The sequence below is a fragment of the Mus musculus genome, chromosome 13 (assembly GCF_000001635.26).
Source record: "Mus musculus strain C57BL/6J chromosome 13, GRCm38.p6 C57BL/6J".
Classification (NCBI taxonomy): Eukaryota; Metazoa; Chordata; class Mammalia; order Rodentia; family Muridae; genus Mus; species Mus musculus.
This window is the reverse complement of record NC_000079.6, coordinates 105,106,248-105,129,302: the sequence shown is the minus strand read 5'-3', so window position 1 is coordinate 105,129,302 and position 23,055 is coordinate 105,106,248. Positions and strand designations below refer to the sequence as shown.

General features: G+C 40.5%; 1 protein-coding gene across 1 annotated transcript in view; it reads right to left on the bottom strand.

The window, feature by feature from the left end:
* Positions 1-7,520: 7,520 nt before the first annotated feature.
* Positions 7,521-23,055, bottom strand: part of Nt5el (5' nucleotidase, ecto-like) — a 39,661-nt gene continuing 24,126 nt past the window's right edge. The window contains exons 3-8 of the mRNA NM_025751.3: positions 19,447-20,027; positions 18,058-18,205; positions 16,786-16,951; positions 10,505-10,652; positions 9,306-9,492; positions 7,521-8,066 (exon numbers count right to left, since the gene is read on the bottom strand). Coding sequence (NP_080027.1) covers positions 7,882-8,066; positions 9,306-9,492; positions 10,505-10,652; positions 16,786-16,951; positions 18,058-18,205; positions 19,447-20,027 — 1,415 coding nt within the window. The 3' untranslated portion in view covers positions 7,521-7,881. The remainder of the gene's footprint in view (positions 8,067-9,305; positions 9,493-10,504; positions 10,653-16,785; positions 16,952-18,057; positions 18,206-19,446; positions 20,028-23,055) is intronic.

Genomic DNA, 23,055 nt, shown 5'->3' with positions numbered 1-23,055 from the left:
TGATCACTTGACCCATCCCAGAAGTCATCTAAGCCTTTCCCTCTATCTGGAGGCAGAACAGCCAGGCTCCTCTCTGGTCGGTGTTTGCTCCCTTCTGATCTCCAGGAACCCCAGCTACAGCGTAGCCTATCTCCCACACTTTGACTGGGTGACTCCATATCCAGTACCATAATTATTTTCCTTCTGCATTCTAGCATACAATAATCAGGCGCATCTGCAACCACTTTTAACAACTCAGCCACCTCTTTAGCCCCATAAACTTAACACAAAAACTCACTGTGAGCCTCTCCAGCATCTTTCATATAATCACATAAAATTTCATTTTCCAATCAAGAACCGAAGAAAGGAAAAGAGAAATCCTAAATCTAATGAAATGCAATATTTGTCCCAGTAATATTATTTTAAAAGTTAATTCCTATGATTTATCACCAACAACAATTTCTGTTTCTATGGAGCTTAATAATTTGGAAGCTTAATTTTAAACACACATATATATATTCATAATAATAAATACCTGAATGAGCTACATTTCTAAATACTTTAATCAAGTCATTTATTTTTAATGAGAATTTCATGTATACATATAATGCATTCTTGAACTCTGATCCCCATTCCCTCCTTCCGGTTCCTCTGTGGGGAGCGGGTGTGGCGGCAGTCCCAAAGGCGCCAGGGACTGCAGCTAAGTCATATGACTTGCACCTGACTTCCTCATATAAGACACAAACATCTTGAGTGCTGCGCAGGTGTACCAGGATACAGGTGAATCCAATTTGGTGGAGATTTGCCCCTGCTGCCCTGATTAGCTGAAGCTGTGTGCCTGGTGAGGTGGCGTGGCCTGCTGTGCGTGGATGGGAACTGAGAGTATATAAGAGTGAGAGGCCCGGGTTAGAGGGAGGATTATTATTCGAGAGAGGATTACTATTAGGGGGGAGATATAAAAACAAGGGAGATATAAACAAGGGAGATATAAACAAGAAGAAACAGGACTGAATAAACGTGTGCAGAAGGATCCTGTAGCAGCGTCGTTCTTCCTGGCCTGTTGAGCGCGCGCAACAAGTGGTGCTGAAACCCGGGAAAAGAAACATCTTCAGGCAAGAGTGAAGACCCCCTGCTACAGGGAGGATTCAGAACTGCATAACGGGGAAGAAGGGGTTAATAAAGGTTCTCATAAAACAGACTGTTGAGAAGGATCCGGCGTGGATTCAGAACTCTTCAGCTGGGGAACGGTACTGATGAAGAGAAAGAAGAAAGATGAGGACTGAATAAACTGCTGTTAGAAGGACTGGTGGTCGCGTCGTTCTTGCTGGTTGAGAGTGGGCGCGACAATTGGTGGCCTGTACGGGGAACCAACTCCCCCACCGAGTTCAGAACTTTCAGCAGTCAGTGGTTGCTGGCAGGGTAAGTTCATGGTGAGTGAAACTTGGGACCCCAGGAGTTTGGGAAGGACCTCGGATAAAATAGAGGGGAATATAAAGTTGCCAGGAAGCAGGCACAAAGTAACGATAAGGTTCCTGGCTTTGGGACAAGTTAAGGTTCCTGGTTTGGGGACAAGTTAAGGAACTATGATAACCTCAGTGTAGTGATCAATAGATCCTCGCTGTGTAGTTATGCTTTTTTCTCCCATTGACCCTTTGTGGGTAGGTCTGATAGTTTTGGTCTTGTTTGTTCTGATATATGGACTCTGTTACTGTTTGAATCAAGAGGCAGTCAAGACAGGTCAGAAAATCCTTATAGAGCAACAAGAAAGTATGTCGGAAAAGGAGAAGGGCTTAAAAAGAAAAAGGAAAAAGAAGACACAGTAAAATCAGGTGGACAGAAAGGACAAAATAAAAGAGCCGAGGTGGAGGAGGAAGGCGAATTAGCTTCTGCTCCCCCTCCCTATGCCTCCTCAGCAGCCACCTATAGGTGGACCTTCTGTCCAGAGATTTGGCGTATTGACTCCCCAGATGGACACACAGGTGATTGAGGTTATGGTCTCATTACCACGAGGTATTGTGTCCATCTCCCCTGGGGATCGAGTAGATCAGGTGTTGACGTGGGCGAGAGGGTCTGTTTGTGTGTTTCCACAGGACCAGACGGAACCTCTTTGGGTGCTGGAGAGATTGGTGAGACGCTACAAGAATGAGGCTCCTGATCCAGTTGCCCCTGTGGATGTGGTGGATGATCCCACAAGCACAAAGGATGGAGCCGAGATGGGAGATCCTTTCAGTGTTCCAGAAGCCGATACCAGCTCGACATGACGTTCACATTTTTCCATGCCTTTTTGATCCCTGAATTTCCCTTAAAGAGATAGCCCCTCTGGCTATCTATCCCTTGCTTCAGGGAAGATGAGCGGGGATGAGAGCCCTGGGATGTATGCTTGTTATAGTGTGTGTTTTTTTTTGTGTTTGGCACATGTGTTAGGTGCAGAGTGTGCGGCCCGCACTTTCGCCATGGTAGCGTAGGCTTTTGCTGCAGTGGAGGCGGGACAATCTCCTCAGATTCGGTTTGCCGCTCTAAAAGAAATTATGCTGCGTTATGCCGTGGGGTGCGAGGCTAAGCACTGCACAGAGGATAGCTTGCTGTTGGCATCCTGTGGAAGGTACGTCTGATTGCATGAAGGTTCAGTGTCCTAGTTCCCTTCCCCTAGGAAAAACGACACGGGAGCTGGCCAAGACCTCTCTGGGTGATGAGCCTAAGGGATGGTTTTGTGTAGGGCCCCTATGCTTGCACACTGGGGATCAGACCTCTACCTTCACCCATGAGGCTTGCTTGCAGCAATTAAGATCTGGCCATAGGTTAATTAACATCCTGGCCTTTTGATGCACCTGCCACAAGCAAAACACAATCTCCCCAGGAGTGGCTTGGCATGATTGAGAGGTAGTCAGTGATAAGACTCCCTGGGCATGTCACCAACCTAAGACAGGGATCAAACCAATGCTGTTTGTCACCCAAGGACGGGTAAGGGGCATGGCTGCGGGGGGCTATCTACAGACATTCTCTCTGCCAAAAAAGAAAAAAGGGGGAATTGTGGGGAGCGGGTGTGGCGGCAGTCCCAAAGGCGCCAGGGACTGCAGCTAAGTCATATGACTTGCACCTGACTTCCTCATATAAGACACAAACATCTTGAGTGCTGCGCAGGTGTACCAGGATACAGGTGAATCCAATTTGGTGGAGATTTGCCCCTGCTGCCCTGATTAGCTGAAGCTGTGTGCCTGGTGAGGTGGCGTGGCCTGCTGTGCGTGGATGGGAACTGAGAGTATATAAGAGTGAGAGGCCCGGGTTAGAGGGAGGATTATTATTCGAGAGAGGATTACTATTAGGGGGGAGATATAAAAACAAGGGAGATATAAACAAGGGAGATATAAACAAGAAGAAACAGGACTGAATAAACGTGTGCAGAAGGATCCTGTAGCAGCGTCGTTCTTCCTGGCCTGTTGAGCGCGCGCAACAAGTGGTGCTGAAACCCGGGAAAAGAAACATCTTCAGGCAAGAGTGAAGACCCCCTGCTACAGGGAGGATTCAGAACTGCATAACGGGGAAGAAGGGGTTAATAAAGGTTCTCATAAAACAGACTGTTGAGAAGGATCCGGCGTGGATTCAGAACTCTTCAGCTGGGGAACGGTACTGATGAAGAGAAAGAAGAAAGATGAGGACTGAATAAACTGCTGTTAGAAGGACTGGTGGTCGCGTCGTTCTTGCTGGTTGAGAGTGGGCGCGACAATTGGTGGCCTGTACGGGGAACCAACTCCCCCACCGAGTTCAGAACTTTCAGCAGTCAGTGGTTGCTGGCAGGGTAAGTTCATGGTGAGTGAAACTTGGGACCCCAGGAGTTTGGGAAGGACCTCGGATAAAATAGAGGGGAATATAAAGTTGCCAGGAAGCAGGCACAAAGTAACGATAAGGTTCCTGGCTTTGGGACAAGTTAAGGTTCCTGGTTTGGGGACAAGTTAAGGAACTATGATAACCTCAGTGTAGTGATCAATAGATCCTCGCTGTGTAGTTATGCTTTTTTCTCCCATTGACCCTTTGTGGGTAGGTCTGATAGTTTTGGTCTTGTTTGTTCTGATATATGGACTCTGTTACTGTTTGAATCAAGAGGCAGTCAAGACAGGTCAGAAAATCCTTATAGAGCAACAAGAAAGTATGTCGGAAAAGGAGAAGGGCTTAAAAAGAAAAAGGAAAAAGAAGACACAGTAAAATCAGGTGGACAGAAAGGACAAAATAAAAGAGCCGAGGTGGAGGAGGAAGGCGAATTAGCTTCTGCTCCCCCTCCCTATGCCTCCTCAGCAGCCACCTATAGGTGGACCTTCTGTCCAGAGATTTGGCGTATTGACTCCCCAGATGGACACACAGGTGATTGAGGTTATGGTCTCATTACCACGAGGTATTGTGTCCATCTCCCCTGGGGATCGAGTAGATCAGGTGTTGACGTGGGCGAGAGGGTCTGTTTGTGTGTTTCCACAGGACCAGACGGAACCTCTTTGGGTGCTGGAGAGATTGGTGAGACGCTACAAGAATGAGGCTCCTGATCCAGTTGCCCCTGTGGATGTGGTGGATGATCCCACAAGCACAAAGGATGGAGCCGAGATGGGAGATCCTTTCAGTGTTCCAGAAGCCGATACCAGCTCGACATGACGTTCACATTTTTCCATGCCTTTTTGATCCCTGAATTTCCCTTAAAGAGATAGCCCCTCTGGCTATCTATCCCTTGCTTCAGGGAAGATGAGCGGGGATGAGAGCCCTGGGATGTATGCTTGTTATAGTGTGTGTTTTTTTTTGTGTTTGGCACATGTGTTAGGTGCAGAGTGTGCGGCCCGCACTTTCGCCATGGTAGCGTAGGCTTTTGCTGCAGTGGAGGCGGGACAATCTCCTCAGATTCGGTTTGCCGCTCTAAAAGAAATTATGCTGCGTTATGCCGTGGGGTGCGAGGCTAAGCACTGCACAGAGGATAGCTTGCTGTTGGCATCCTGTGGAAGGTACGTCTGATTGCATGAAGGTTCAGTGTCCTAGTTCCCTTCCCCTAGGAAAAACGACACGGGAGCTGGCCAAGACCTCTCTGGGTGATGAGCCTAAGGGATGGTTTTGTGTAGGGCCCCTATGCTTGCACACTGGGGATCAGACCTCTACCTTCACCCATGAGGCTTGCTTGCAGCAATTAAGATCTGGCCATAGGTTAATTAACATCCTGGCCTTTTGATGCACCTGCCACAAGCAAAACACAATCTCCCCAGGAGTGGCTTGGCATGATTGAGAGGTAGTCAGTGATAAGACTCCCTGGGCATGTCACCAACCTAAGACAGGGATCAAACCAATGCTGTTTGTCACCCAAGGACGGGTAAGGGGCATGGCTGCGGGGGGCTATCTACAGACATTCTCTCTGCCAAAAAAGAAAAAAGGGGGAATTGTGGGGAGCGGGTGTGGCGGCAGTCCCAAAGGCGCCAGGGACTGCAGCTAAGTCATATGACTTGCACCTGACTTCCTCATATAAGACACAAACATCTTGAGTGCTGCGCAGGTGTACCAGGATACAGGTGAATCCAATTTGGTGGAGATTTGCCCCTGCTGCCCTGATTAGCTGAAGCTGTGTGCCTGGTGAGGTGGCGTGGCCTGCTGTGCGTGGATGGGAACTGAGAGTATATAAGAGTGAGAGGCCCGGGTTAGAGGGAGGATTATTATTCGAGAGAGGATTACTATTAGGGGGGAGATATAAAAACAAGGGAGATATAAACAAGGGAGATATAAACAAGAAGAAACAGGACTGAATAAACGTGTGCAGAAGGATCCTGTAGCAGCGTCGTTCTTCCTGGCCTGTTGAGCGCGCGCAACATTCCTCCCCACTCCTTCAAACTTCCCCATCCAGATCGTTTAAGTCCACTGAGTCTGAATCCCCTTAGTGCTAACTGTGTGCATGAGTGTCAGGCTAGTACATTGTGTCAAGGCTCTCCGGGTCTACACTGAAGAAAACTGACTCTTCCTCTCCCAGAAGCCATCAGCTGCTTGTAGTTCCTCAGTTCCCACTGTGTGAGCCCCACCCCCGCCCATGCTGGCATCTTGTCTGGATGACTCTAGTGTAGGACTTGTGCAGTCCCAGCCTCTGTGATGTCACATGTGCAATGAACCTGCCATGTCAGAAAAAGTTTCACTGAAGTCATGCACGATCTCTGTCTTACAGTAGTCTCTCTACCACCTTTGCCATGGTAACCCCTGAGCCTTGAGAGGAAGCGATATGATAAAGATGTCCCACTTAGGGCTGAGCATGCTGCTTTATTCTCTGTCTTTAGCCTCTGAACATGGACCACTTGTGGCTTTTAATATTAAGCATTATCTACTGCACAAAGATGAAGGCTGAGAGAAACACTACTCTGTGGTTTTAAAGGAATTACTTAGGAGATGGTTTAATGCGCATGTCCATTTCATAGAACAGTAACAGTGGTTTCAATTTCAGAAATGTGCTTGGTGTCTTATTATTCAAGTGAAATCAAAATGACTTGTGGTGATTAATAATGTCAATTGCATGGGATTTAACACCATCCTAGAAGCAAATCTCTTGCTTTGTCTATGAGGGACTTTTCTATAATACATTACTGAAGTAGGAAGACCCGTGCCCAATGTAGGCAGCTTGATTTCATGGGCTGGAGTGCCAAAACAAAATACAATGGGGGTTGGGAGGAGCACTCGTCTTCTCTCTGCGTCCTGACTGTGGTTGCACTGTGACCAACAACCACCTCAAACTCCTGCCACCATGACTCCTGTGCTACAGTGAACTGTACCCTGGAACCATAAGCCCAGATAACCCTTCCAACTGTCCTTAAGCTGATTTTTGTGAGGGTATTTTCATCACTGAAATGAGACAAAATAATTTAATCCATTACTTTTGGGAGCAAACGTATCTACTCTTATCCTCTATTATCAGAGATGACTAAGAGGTGATGTAAGTTCACAAATTCACTTCTGAACATAGGGAGCGCACACCAAAGCAGAATGAGCTGGAAACTGCGCACTGAGCTCTAGCTCCTTCCATTAGGTAAACTTGCACTTCCCTTAGCTGTGGTACTGTGCACAGCTCCTGTGGCCACCACCAAGCATGAAGATAAACACTGAATGCTCCTTTTACTTCCCACCAATTAAAAGAAGGCCCACATGGTCTTCCAAAAACAGATGTGGTTTCTGAAAATAACAGAAGACTTAAAGATAGGAACTTTTTACTTACAAACAGAATTTTTAAAAACTGTCAAAGAAAAAGTAAATCAAGGAAGTATCGCCAATCAGTTACTCATTAACAAGCCAGTTGTGAATTTGGTCTTGTCTGATTTTAGCTAATATTTAAGTCTATTTTAGATATCATACTACTGCTTTCTCTGATTTCACTGTAGTAAGAAAGGAGGCTTCAGTAGGAACAACAGTAGTGAGTACATTGCATAAAGCCCATGGTTTGCAGTCATTAATATAAAAGTTCAGTACTTTACCAAGAAGATATGTTCAGGTGCTGTATCAGAGAATTCCAACAAGGTCAAAAGAGTTAATAATTAACCAATAGTGAGAGGATATATATGTATTTATTCACTCATTTGAACAGAAAAATAAGCAATACTAAGAGAAAAAAGGTTACTATACAAATAAGTACTGTGAAGAGGTGAGCATGAATTTCATTTAATAATAAACACTATACTGTTTACACTTTAATCACAAATGTTTGTGTTTCTGGCCCAACACAATGAAGAGTCAAAAGTTACAAGACTTGATAAAATTTAAATGAAAAGAACATTTAGAGCAATATCCCTAGAATTATCATCAATTCTAGAATGATACATGCAATCAAGATTCTGTTACCATGTCTAACACTGCTAAACTTGGTCCGATCCATTTGAGCACTAACAAAACATACCAACTCCATTACAGTTAGTCAGAATCAGAGGTCTCACGTGCACTGTCACTAATGGTGGGGAAAGTTCTCAGGCCTTGCTGTCTCGCAGCTCTAAGTTGGTGCAAATGTTCTTTCATGTCTGGAGAAATATGGAAGATTCTTCCTTCTAGGCCAGGCACTGCAATTACTCCCAATGGCCCATCTGTTTCTTCCTCAAAGGCTAGAAATGCAGAAGAGCCAGTTATACTACGCATGCGCTCCAAACAGACGTTCTAAAGTCATAACAAAAGCTTTATTAGAAAATACGAATTGAAATTTATAAACAGTAGTGAGATTTTGTTTCTCCATCATCACAGAATTCATCCATGAACAAAAGTACATAAAGCAATTTATGAAATTAATAAACAAAAAGGCGTCAATTCATTTTGACTTTAAGATATTTTATACTTAATAAATGTTTGAGAAAATAGATATGCTTACCTTCATTTGAACATTATACAATGAATGCACATATGGAAATATCACATGATACACATGATGCAATTTTATGTCAACTTTTTAAACCTTTAAAGTATTACTACATAATATCTCAAAAGGATTTACTTCATAATTATATTTTTAAGTTTTCTAGACTTTGGTTCATGAGCACTATATTTACATCATTTCTATCTCTCTTTCCATGGCAACTCCTCCCATTCCACCACCCCCTCTCAAATTCATGATATTTTTTAAATTATTGTTAAATATATGGTGGGTGGGTGGGTGGGTTTTACAGCTTGCTGAGTCTATTTAGTGGTGATCATATGTGACAGCTGTCATTTTCTCTTCCATTGTACATTTTTGAAAAATAATTAGACAGAAAATATGGCCGGCATATTAAAAGAACTCTTTTGTTTAAAAAAAGCTAGTTCATTTTACTTCCAAAAGGTGTAATTATAACTTCTAGAACTTGGATATATTTAGGAATATAATTATTTATCAACGAATCAGCCAATTATAAAACTAATTATGATTTGATAAGATTTGCCTTGGATTGTTGTTGATGTGACCTTAAAAAGAGAACTAAGTTTCTAAACTCAGTAAGTGGGGACTTGTATTCCAAGGCACAGCATCTATCAAGTAGGACAAGACAAAATGTTTAATTGGACAGAAGTAAGCTAATTTGGCAGGTTATAATTTTTTCATCTGGATTAGAAGGTAAATGTTCCAAAGGTAGTTGAAGATTGTGAAGCGGAAAACCCTGAAAAGGACACGATTTTCTAGACCGTCTCTGTTCTCCATAGCTTTGGATACCTGTGCGGGCCCTGTGACTTCTCTCCCTTGCACCTGTCATTTCACCTTGGAAAATACAGGTCCATTTTTATTCTCTTCACACGTCAGGACGCCCACCGAAAGATGAGAGTCTAAGAAACATTTATTTAGGCAGCAGCACATGAAACGTGACCATCCTGTCTGTCACCTGTGAGGGATGGCGATTTGTTTGTCGTCGTGATCAAACTCATCCGATGGCCGGAAAGACACTTCTTCTTTCCTTGCAAAATTTTTATGGATTCAAAGTGATTCATGACGACTGTAGACAGCACCTGAGCTGTCTCGGGGTCAAACATCCGAGGGCAAGCTCTAAACATACTGTAGCCATCCTTCCCCTGAAATGCCAAAACAGAACTCAGGTTCCACGCCAGGGGTAGTACAGCAGACATAGATTTTAAATGTATCCCAGTGTTGAAAGGAATTCCTTACCTTTGTACATAATGACATTTTCTTAAACCTGAGTTAATATACTTTAAATAATTGTCCTACTCCATAAATCTAGACATGGCGGCTGTGACCCTGTTGTGACACCTCAGTTGTTCCATGGCCGTGAAAATAGGCCCCCTACAGTCTCCAAAGGTGGTTGTGAAATAACATTAACAAAGAGGGCCATTAGGATGATACTGAAGAATATAATCAGAAAATTTTTTTGTGTATGTGATTTTTCAAGACAATGTTTCTCTGTGTAGCCCTGGCTGTCCTGGAACTCACTCTGTAGACCAGGCTGGCCTCAAACTCAATCTGCCTGCTTCTGCTTCCTGAGTGCTGGGATTGATGGCTTGTGCCACTACTGCCTGCTCTAATCTGAAACTTACTAAAGGGCTCTCAGGATTAGAACACATAATCAATGCATCTTACAAAGTTCCTCACACTCCGGACTGTAGATCAAAGGGAGGAAAACACAACAAATTCTTATGTAAAGTCCTTAAAACATAGTCATCTGCATTTCATTCTAAGTAATGGAGTAATGTGTACGTAATTAAAATATATCTAAAGTAGAAATATTAACTGTTTTAGGACTACTTATCATTAAATTTGAATTTAGCAATCCAATTTAGCACTTTGGGGCTATACAATTCCGGCTATATTTGCTAGTCATTTAGGGAACAGAATTGCTATGCATGGACTTTAGAGGGCCTGTACTTTTACATCTGATAATAAATAAACAGTGTAATTGTGCTTGTATACCATGAGATAAATTTTATTCACTTCATGAATTATAAAAATGCAATGGAAACATATATTATTTTCTAAGTGTCTGAATTCATGGTAGGAACCTTACATGTGTGTGGGCATAGCACCAAACAGTCCGTTTTCTTAAAACCTTTCAAAGGAAAGCATTCTTACGTTTGCAATGTACTCCTTGATGGCCAGCAGATAGACTTTCTTCCTCTGTAAGTACTGTCCTTGAACTTTCACAGTGTCTCTTATGACTCGATGGCCTGGTTCTGCATCTGGATCAAATCCAAATTCTAACCCAGCAACTTGAGGAAACCTGAAATGTAAAAACGACTTCTTCTCACACAGTTCTGCACCACACTAATCAGAAGTGAGAGAATGCTAGACTTGGTCAGCATCTCCCCTGAGGCTACTTGTCAGGCAGGGTGCACACAAGCTGTGTGCATCTCCGCAGACTTGCCAAGTGAACTTTGGTTTCAAAACGTCAAACAATAAAAGCAACTCTAAGTAATTGTATCCTTACTTCGAGAATTTCTGTTCTCCTAGAACTCTGAATTCCTGTGAGACCACTGCCTCAATTTCCATCCTGCTACGAAAGGGATACAAAAATAAAATAGACACCATACATGTATCTTCAAAACGCTGCCTAACTACAGCCCCCATAAGCTTCAGAAACAACCTGACACACCTATTAGTGTTTACTATTACTCCCATCTTTAAAAATGACTCACTGGGCTTGGTAACACAGACTGAGAGTTTGAGAGACTGAGGCAGGACGATCACAAATTCAAGACCAACATTGACTAAGATGTGAATCTGAGGGTCCTCCTGGGTATCCTGTACTTTACAGTCAATATCCACTTATCAGTGAGTATACATCATGCATGTCTTTTGGGGGCTGGGTTACCTCACTTGAGATAATTTCTAGTTACATCCATTTGTCTGGAAAATTCATGGTGTCCCTGTTTTGAATAGCTGAATGGTATTCCATTGTGTAAGAGAACCGCATTTTCTGTTCTCGCGCTTCAGTTGAAGGACATCTGGGTTGTCTCCAGTTTGTGACTACTACAAATAAAGCTGCTATGAACAAACATAGTGGAGCACGTGCCCTTGTGGTTCGGTGCTATATATGGCCAGGAGCAGTATAGCTGGGTCTTCAGGCGGAACTATCTCCAGTTTTCTGAGAAACTGCCAGATTGCTTTCCCAAGTAGTTGTGTAAGTTTGCACTCGGCCAGCAATGAGGAAGTATTCCCCTTGATCCATTTTGATCTTAGCCATTCTGATGGTGTGAGATGGGATCTCAGGGTTGTTTGATTTGCATTTCTCTAATGACTAAGGATGCTGAACAATTCTTTACATGCTTCTTGGCCGCTTGAGATTACTTTATTGAGAATCTCTGTTTAGCTCTGTACCCCCTTTTCAAATTAGGTTATTTGGTTTGTTGGTGTCTAATTTCTTGAGTTTTATACATATGTGTGTGTGTGTGTATGTATTTATATATATATATATATATATATATATATACATATATACATATATCAAACATAGGATAGATAGATAGATAGATAGATAGATAGATAGATAGATAGATAGATAGATAGATAGATAGAAAGATATTAGATATTGGCCCTCTGTTGGATTCCCAACAGGGCTGCCTTGTCTAGCCCCAGTAGGAGGCCAGACAAGATCAGATGTATGGGCATCTACCATGAGAACAACAGAGAGGGGTGACAAATCTGTGATGACAGATGAAGGGTATGCTAGGCAAAAGCCACAGAACACACAAAATACAGAATAAAAAAAAAGAATCAAATACAAAATAAACACTAAGTATTTAAACATGCAAAAACAAAAATAATTTAGTAGAGTCAAAAGGTTTCAACTCACAAATAGAGAAATTATGAAACTAAATATAAGCCACAAATTGTATTCTATCTTATAAGTATCTAATTTAAAGAACAATGACTTGCATAATTTAAAAATAAGTGAGCACACAAAAATGAACAACACAAAGACATATCCAAGAAACCTGGACTGGGTGTATTAAGCCCGCAGTATACTCCAGAGCAAAGAGATGAAGAGACAAATGATGAAAGGGAATATTATTCTTCTCATAGAATAGGCAGCTAAGTATTCTAGGCTTCACAAGCCATACTGCCTTTGTTACACAAATACACAAATCTAACTCAGTGTATTAAGTCACAGAGAACACCTAAATGAATATGTCTGGTTAAGAGGAAACAAAGTTTATTTACAATAATAGAGACAACTGAATTAAACAACAACAAAAAAATACTATAGTTTTTTTTTTACCCCTTCACTGTATATAATAAAATGGCCAAATAGTCAATATGGTACAACATTGAATATATATATGCATACCTAATACCTAACGAAACTGAACCAAGACCTAAACAAATGAAAGAGAAAAACCAAGTCATGACCAAATGAAGCATTCCATGTTCCTTATTAAATATTACAATTGGTAGAAAAGTTGCAAGGATTTAAGAGGAACAGAAACATTCACCACCAATTTTTAAAAGTATATATTAGAATATACATGAAAATTTAACTAAGACCATGAAACAAATACTCTAATACTAAAGAATGGAAATCCTACAAAATAAGATTTCTGAGTAGAAACTAGAAACCAATGGCAAAGGTAACAAGAAAATCTTAGAAACTTAAATATGTATCCATACATAATGAAGAAAATATCAAAGAAAATTAAGTGTTATGAGCTAAAAAGGGTAAGAAGAAGAATACAATATATCAACCATCTTATAATGCCACGAAAATAGTGCTTATAGAGAAATTTGCAAAACTGAATGTTTGTATTAGAAAACAATGATCTCAAAGCTGTAATTAAACTTCTACCAGGAGAACAACAGAAAGGGATGACTAATCTGAGGTGACAGAGGAAGGGTATGCTAGGCAGAAGTCCCGGGCTGTTGGAGACACAGGTTTGAGACAGCCTGTGCATTGGGAGGTAAAAGATGAGATTTGTAATAAATGAGAGAGCAGAACTACAGTTTACATCTGACAGGTGGCTTGGGTTTGGAAAGGCAACACTGAGCCAATGTGAGAAGATGCCTCCAAAGTGCTTGACCTCATTTGCTGTGGGCTAAGGGAACTGTTTAAGCAGGAGCACTACATTGACTACTGGTGTTTTTAGAAAAATAACTGGTGCATTAACATGTGAGGAGTGTAGTCCCGTGGAAGGCCTGTTGGGAATAGACACAGAGAGGTTTCTCAGCTGTAATTACCTAGTCAAATTTCAGGTGGAAGTTGATTAGTTTATATGCAGAAGTATTGTCAGAAATTTGATTAAAATTAGATGCAAAGGTATTCTCAAATATCTTTAAATTGCATGAGAAAGATAGCAATATTTGGCATCAATTAAACTACCCTTCTAATTATGTACCAGGCTCAGCACACTCTGATTAGTATTGCTTATCTTGTATGTCTATCTTCGAACATCAATTTCATGGTCAGGGCCTAATATTCATCTCTCCATATATATACACTATTCATTTCCCTGAAAATCATTTTTCTACCTCTAATTCCATTTATAAGCAGGCTAAAAATCATTGTCTCATTGAATTTGCCCACAGGCAGACAAGGCTTTCCTTATCATATACTGTACTGGTTAGTTTTTTGTTAACTTGGCACAGACTACAGTCATCTGGTAAGAGGAACCTCAATTGAGATTGGTCTGTGAGTGAGCCTGTAAGGCATTTTCTTGATTGAAGATTGTTGTGAGAGGCCCAGCTTGGTCTGTGAGTGAGCCTGTAAGGCATTTTCTTGATTGATGATTGTTGTGAGAGGCCCAGCTTACTGTGGGCAGTAACACCCAGCCCTGGGATGATGGGCCAGGGTGCTATAAGAAGGCAGGCTAGGCAAGCCTTGAGGAGCAAGTCAGCTAGCAGTATTCCTCCATAGCGTGCCTCCAAGTTCCTGCTGAGAGTTCCTGCCCTAATCATCCCCTCAGGGATGAATGTACAATGAATGAACTCTTTCCTCCCCAGGCTGCTTTTGGTCATGGTGCTTTTTATCATGGCACTAGGAACTCTAAGATACATGTCAGTTATAAGAAATATGGTGAAGCTGAAGACAACTTTTGGGTAAATTTACTTGCCTTGAGTTGAGGAAGCAACACTGGAAGACGGAAGGGCATTTTTAGGATGGAGGTAAGTAAAAAGTTGCATCAACTGTTTTCCAATAATAATCATACTCTTATCTTATTGATATCATTTAACCTGAAAATTTACTTCTGCATCAACAAACAAAACTAAAATTTAGCATATTCTGTATGTTTTAAAGTAAATGCACTTGGTAGAATATGCAAATTGATGTGTATTACCTCACATAGTCACTGTTATTAAGCACACTCAACTTACATCATTTTTAAACATACAATATATCCTAATTAACTGTAATCATTGTGCTGTGTAATAAATCTTTGGAACTATTCCCCCTATCAACTGTAATTTTATATCCCTGGGCTAATATTCCTGCACTCCAGCTCTGGCAATCTCCATTCCACTCTATAAATAACGTAAGATTTTGAGGCTCCGTCTGTAAGAACATGTAAGTCAGTAAGAGTTGTTTTAAGAACAACCTTTACAAAAGGGTAAAGACAGAGGCGCATCTGAAGAAGACAGACAAATGGCCAATAAGTACATGAAGAGATGGTCAGCATCAGCAGCCATCGGAGAGATGCCAACCAGCACCACAAAACCCTGCTTCACGTTAACTAGGACAGATAGCAAGGAAGGGAACACGGGTTGGCAGGGAAGTGGAGAAACTGAAGCCTCTAGGTGACATCCTGCAGGGACAGTGTTAAAGCAGTGCAGTCACTTTGGAAAACAGCCTGTCAGGTTCCATAGGACTCAGCACTTGGAATCTGACATGTACTGGACACCTGAGAGCCCAACCAACCCTGCATCTGGATTTTCACAGCAGCAGTGTTTATAATGGTAGAAAAAAAGGAAACACTTGAAGTGTCCATCAACTGATAGTGAAAGAAAGATGAAATTTCAAGACCTGTAAGTCATATAAAGTACTCAGAAATTGCTGGTTGTTTGTGAGCCTAGAGGCTGCCTGGGGCTGAGAATAAAGAAAAACAAGCCCGGGTATGCCCCTTAGTTAAAACATTCCTGGGAACATCCTTGACCATAAAGATAAGAGGAATGTGAGGACATAACAGGGCTATCTGAACTGAGTCAACAACTCACAGAACTCTGACACCCTGCACGTACATGTAATTTTTTTGCTGATGTTTGAATAAGCCAATAGTGTGTCGCTATGCTGAATTCCACACCCCTAAGCCCCTTACCCCATAAAAACCCCTAGCTTCCGAGCCTCGTGGCCGACATCCATTATCTCCTGTGTGGGATACATGTTGGCCTGGAGCTCCGTCATTAAACTACCTCATGTAATTACATCAAGGCCTTTTCATGATTCTTTGGGTGCCCGCCGAATCGGAAATTGAGTGGGGGCTTCCCCACTAGGTTCTATCAATAGATGGGTGAGTGCTATTACCCACATATGGGGGTGTTGCTCAGCAATAAATAGAAATAAATACGGGTGCATACTACAACGTGGATGAACCTTGAAAGCATGCTCAGTGAAAGAAGTTCTTAAAGGGGTCGCATTACAGGAATGGCTCCTATAACTGGCATACCAGGTAACCAGGGAGATTAAAGGAGCCCATGCTTGCCTAGAGCTGAGGCTGAGGGGAAGTAACTGGCAGTCCCTTTGCAGAGTGATGAAATGTTCCTGAATTGATTCTGACAATAACTGTACAACCCTGAAAAGCTAGGAAACAACTGTACAGATTCACTGGCTGAATCATATGGTATGTTAATGTTCCGATACATATTTTAACCAAATTTGACATAGAAATTTATGAAAGCATGAAGTGTTTCTCTGACTTCTTTCTCCAGAGGATTTCTTTCATATTTTTTCAGCTTATATTTCTTGGCACTGTGGTAGCCTAGGTGTGATATGACAATACCTAGATTGTAATGTTCTCAGATACTTGATTTAAGGCTATAACACAAAGGAGAAGCACCTAAGTCTACTCACTTAGCCTCATCTAGCTAAGAATTCTAGTGAGATCTGGATATGGAAGCTAAACAGCAAAGCACTACTTTATTTTTTAAATAATCTGAAGGAAGTTCAAAGGTGGGTTTAGGTACTTAAATACTAAAATTAAGTAGTGCATAAATATACTTGCATATCACTAAAAGTAATACTGATTCTTACTTTTTACATGCCAATATCTTGTCACTCTCAAGATCCTTTAGTAAAAATAGTGAGAGATTCTTTTAAACTATGCTTACATTTTTATGGATTTTAAATTGTTAAACCATTTTTAAATTTGTCTTTGTACAGTCCCATTGTGAAGTTAAGTACATAACTTAGTAGCAACATATGAACATACCTGCCATCCAGAGCTGGGTACTTGTAAACCCCATTTTCAAGTGCTTCCAGCAGCTGTGCACCCGTTGCTCTGACAACTAAAACTGGGTCCACAATGGGGAGTATGGCCAAAAGGTCATGCAGAGTGAAATTCCCTGGCGGGTGTATTCTGTCATACCTGAGAGTACCTACAGTGATTCCAAAGGGGAGAAATGCTTTCATTTTCCCATCCAGAAGTGCTGGGATGATTCAGTGTTACACATAAACTCCAACTCTTACATCCCTAGGACAAAAGGTCCTAATCTGGTTTCTAATGTCTGCCTCACATTTACTTTCAGTTTAATTTTACATACAACATATTCATTAGAAGATCTGATTTCATGTTACCTACCACGTTCTTCTTAACTAAAAGTTGTAGTATTAAACTGGAAAGCCTCTGCCCTCTCTCCCTGTGTCCACAGAACTAGGCCTATGAATTGCAGAATGGAGATCTTCACACAGAAACAACTACAAAAATTTCACTCTTGGGAAATGTTTCCATGGACAGTTCTAAAGCACTCATATGTAGTTAAGACCATTTGTATCTTCCATGAAAAACAGAATTCTAAGAAGTTTATCGTTAGGATGTTAAGTGGGGTTACACTGTAAATTCTGGGGAGCGGAACACAGAAGCTGAAATGGGATCAAACCCAACGCCTGCTACACACCCGCCCAGAGCTCTTCCGCTGAGCTTCAGCTCCACCCTACATTCTAAACTGTAGAAACTTGGGGGCCCAGCCTCTGCAGTTAGATAATGCCCGAGTCTCTCAGTTACAGTATATGAATGAAAGTTGTTTTTAGAGGATTGTTTTTAATTTTCTGTAGACTCTTAAAGTCTTAAAACTCCTAAGTCAACCAACTTCAAACAAAAATGAAGAGGCTAAGACCAGGTCCCTGTCAGTCCAGCAGAAAAACGTTTCCTTATTAAAGAGGTAGGAAGGCAAAACTGGTCAAAATGCAAGAACTTCCAGTGAAAGACTTACATCTATTGCTTTTCTTTTAGTCAAAAATCTAACAGCACAACAGGTTTAAGGCAGATGAGTGACAGGTGATATCTTCATAAAATTTCATTGACAAACTCATCTCCAGAGTCTGGTTCCAAATACCCAATCATGGCAGCAGATGGGTTGGTGAACTCATGCAATTAATAACGTTTCTAAGTAGGACTTTATGAATCTTACAAATGACTACTATTACTACAAGCTCTGAGAACCTGGGCTTGGTCATTTTATGTCCTCTCTAACACCCGAGTCACCTGAATTAAGGAGTGCCACATCAGCATGCGTGGCCTCTAACATTGCATTTGTCACCAGATTTCCAAGGTTGCTCTCACATCTTCTTACAGTAATCTCACGGCCATCCAATGCCACATCAATTGGGCAAAGAACTTCTTCTAACATATACTAAAAGAAGAAAAATAGCTTTCTAAAGTCAACATTCCTTGTGTTTTATCGATTTTTAAATTTAATTTTCTCTATTTGACCACTTATTTTTACCTTCAAGTTAAACATCCAAAGAATTTACTGGAACTCTTCTTTTCCATGTCACAGTACCAAAAGAATACCAAACTAATAACCACCCAACAAAGATTCACTTTTAAATTATGCAATAAACCACGTTACCATACAGTTTTGAAACCTCTATCCTAGCCTTTTAGAGCCAGAAACCTGTTATAAAAATATGCAATATTCATGAAAACAAGCTGACCCAACATGAAATTACTTACTGATCAGTTAATTACTTCCAACTGAAATATAACAGAAGCCTCTGTTTCTTACAGAATTAACATATGTGCCAAAGGTTATATTAAATAATAAATGCATAGATATCAATATAGCATGGCTTATGTTTCACAAATCCTTCACAAAAGTGAACACACACACATACGTGTACACACACACTTTTAAGTAGCTAAAATTTGCTCAACATGCTTGGGGCCCTAGAACAAAGGCAATCCCTAAGTGACCAGATGACAAAAGTTTAAAGGTGGAATATTTTTAATACAAATTGTTACAAAAGTCACCTGTGCTTTTGTACTAACCTCATGCTTAACAAAAATATAAATCTCTTTATTAAAGACATAATACTTGCACAATTTGAGTACAGAAAAATATTTAATTGATATCAGTTAAAATAGACAGAAATGTCTAAACTCCTTTTATTATTTATTTCCATTTCCAAGATAGTTCATTATTAAAATGTAGATACCATGAAATCAAGAAAACTCTAAGATCCAAATAACTTATAGATATGTGAAGTAAAAAAAACATCGTTTTGAATATGAAATGCTCAACCTGTATTAGCTAAATAACCAATTATATTTCCTACAATAACACTTTTGATGCTCAAGTCTTATGAAGTTATGAAAATAAAATTAATGAGCTCTTATAACAAGAATATAATATAAAGCATATTAGAAATAAATCTAATTTATTAAATTCCTATCATTATTTACAAAGTCAAAATAAAACTAAGTGGATGTGTAAATTTAAAAAGATAGAAAACTATCACAAATTTATTGTGACTGAAGATGCTCTTTTAGTGTCGCTCATCAATCACAGGCTATGATGTGGTCTACAATGCTGTCTAAAATGTCCGTGTAATCAACCCACACAAGCTGAACAACTTAACAATCCTCACCCACCTGTATGTTTTGAGTAAAATCTCTTACTATTGCTTTGATATATGAATCTTCTTCCAAGTAGCTCAAAATTTCCACTTTCTCAAATACATACTGGAACGAAGCATCGAACAGCTGTATGTCTATTTTTGTCAGATTTTTAAAATCAGATCCACTCTTGACAATCCAAGTCTCGTTCACTTTCTTGATCCCATATTCGTGGTCATGGCCTCCCAGGATCAAATCAAGCCCTTCTGCATGCTGGGCAAGCCTGGTGTCATTTTTCCACTTCATGTGCGTCATGGCGATCACAAGGTCAGCCCCTTCTGCTCGGAGCTCCACGGCTAGCTCATTAGCAGTTTCCACATAATCTTTATAATTTACATTGGCCTTATTAACTGTGGCCAGAGTATCAAGCCAGTCTTCTTCAACTAGTCCCATTAAGCCAATTTTCCGATTGTTCCAGTTAACTATCTTTTTGACTGCACCATGCCCAAGAGGTTCAGATGTGAATCTGTCATGGACGTTACTGAGGAACCAGGTAAAGTGCATTTGTTTCATATACTCTTCCAAAATATCAACACCAAAATCAAACTCATGGTTTCCTAAAATTAAAAAAAAAATCACATGAAAAGTTAAGTTTAAATCACAAGAATGTTTTTCCAGTCCCAACTTTCAGTACGTGCAAGACTATATTTTAAGAGAAAGCATTTTTAACACCTGTCTGTTAATTAGCCCAACTTTCAGTTACAAATGCCATGGTTTTTAGAGACCTTCAGCTATGTCTCTTTGCAATCCAGAAAGCACTGTAGTCCCAAAGAAAATTTTAAGGAGTTTAAAAAAGAAGCCCTGCAATATAGGGAAATGCAGTAGTATGACCAATAACTGCGCAATAATTCCCTAATTTAAAAATTATTTTTAGTGTATGTGAGCATGCAGACATACTTCATAAAAAAAAGACAATTTTTTACTCCTAACTGAAAATTTCATAAAATTTAATCACACTGTGATAAGAAGAAAGTCCTGGTATATCTCTACTGCATTCTGTAAGAACTGTACTTGTCACAAGAGTAAATAAGTGGTAATAAGGAAAATAAAAGTCAGAATCAGTGGTACAAGCCTGCAGTCCTGGCGATTTGGGAGGTTGAGTCAGGAGAATCATAAGTTCAAAGCCTGTATTATAAACTAAGTTCATGACTTGTTGGTCAAGTTAGTAATACCTGTCTCAGAAAGCGAAAGCAAGCTGGATACAGCAGAGCCGTGCATGCAACACTTGGCCTAGCACACAGAAGGAAAATGCAACACCATTGACCCTTAGGTAGTAACCAGGACTTACTACTGAAAGTATCCTGGGGCAGACCCCTGTCTAAGCAAAAATTCAAAAGAGAAAAATGTCCCATGAATTTACATCTCATCATTGCATATTTAAAAGCGCCGGATTTACATAAAGCAGCATATTTTAAGAATACAGTAAAATATTTATAGCATTTTAGAATTAATCAATATGATATATGCAACCAACGATTCAGCAGAACATTAAGATGTAAGCTGGCACCTTTCCTCTGAAAAGATACGTTGAGAGACTGTGGCACCATATCCTTTAGAAAAGTCACAGGCCAAAGTGAATGTTCTTTGCCTTTTATACGCTTAGAGACTTTTATATTTAGCTGAGGTTTCAGTCATTGAAAACCCTGGCATATCTACTGCTTCCCACATGGTTTAGGGAGAAATTCTTTGCTGGCATTCTATATGTAATGATGAAGTGCAGATTTTTATAATCTAAAAATTCCAAATGCTCCCGAACCTGAAGTGTTTTGAGCCCACAAACAGGTGATTCCATACCTGACGCCATGCTACAGGTCATTCTTAAAAATAAAGAGAAGTAAAACATTGCATGAAATTTCCTTCAAGAAAAAATAGAATGTAAATTATTTTGGCCTGGACCTGCATTCCATTTCTAAGATATCTCATTATTAAAACGTAAATACTGTGACATAAAGAAGACTCTGAGATCCAAATCACTTCTGGTCCCAAACATTTTGAGTATGAAATGTCCAGCCTGTATTAGCTAAATAACCAGTTATATTTCTCTACAATAACACTTTGATTCTCACAAGTCTTATGAAGTAATGCTATGACAATAAAATTAATAAGCTTTTATGACAAGGTTGCCGGGCAGTGGTGGCACACACCTTTAATCCCAGCACTTGGGAGGCAGAGGCAGGTGAATTTCTGAGTTCGAGGACAGCCTGGTCTATAGAGTGAGTTCCAGGACAGCCAGGGCTGCACAGAGAAACCCTGTCTCAACACTCCCCCCCCCCAAAAAAAAAAGTAAAACAAGGTGATAATATAGACAATCTACAGAAATCATCTTTCCTATAAACTAAGATGAAAACCAGGAAATTGATACTTAAAGCAATATGCCATTTACACTGCCCCCCCTTCAAATAAAATACTTAGGAATAAGTCTAACAAATTGCTTAGATATACATGTGTGTTTGTTCATAAGCTTCACTCCACTAAAACTGAACATTTCTGTTACTAAAAGACACTGTCAGAAGAATGAAAAGGCAAGCCAACGAATGGAGAGAAAATATGCCTGTGCGTGCACAGAGACAGACAGACAGACAGAGACAGAGAGATCATGTGTTGATGGACAAAAAGCCCAATAATTTCCATGTTAATTCTTTCCAACTATTGTACAGATTCAATGCCTTCCTACCCAAGATCTCTACTTAAGAAAGTCATTCCATGAGTATTAGCAAACTGATTCTAACGTTTACACGAAGAGCCAAAATATGCATCACCATGTTGATGGAAAGGAAAAATAAATGAGGGCTGACTGTTACCTAACTTGAAGATGTACTAAAATCAACAGTGTTCATGACAGGGAGTCAGTAATGCAAGTAACAGACAAGTAAACCGATCAAATCAGTCATCAGCAGGATGGAAAGAGTCACAAAACTACATAGATTGAGCTTTGACCAAGGAGTAAAGACGATCCAGTGGAGAAGGTTCATCTCCTTCAATTTGTATTCAAAGTTGTTTTAACTACATAGTCACATTTTTTTAAATCTAGGAAAACTAGCGAATACCAGTGACCTCTGGACTTGACTGAGAGACCCTGGCAACCTACATATGAGAGAGGCTACCCCATTCTAAAAGAATTTTGGAGGCAAGAATAGTGAACCTGTACACAAAGGCCACATGTTTCATAAAATAATTTTTAAAATCTTATAATCATAACAATAATACCATGTAAACTCCTACTATGATCACCATTATGGCCAACCCGACTGCACTGGGAATCATTTAGATGTTTAGACATGACTCTGGGCATGTCTGTAAGGCTGTCTCTAGAAATAATTAACTAAGGGGAAGACACACCTTAAATATGACTGCATCGAATCATGAGCTGGGTGGCTGAATGGAGTAAAATGGCCAAGTCCTGAGGGTCCTCTTTCTCTGCTTCCTGATCCATCTAGATGCAAACACACATCTCAGCTGCCACAGAGCTGCTCAACACCATGCCTTTCTACCATGATGGACTACCCCTCTCCAAAGCCAATCCTCCATGTCTTACATTTGCTGCTTGTCAAGTGTTTGATCACCGCCACAAGAAAACAAGACACC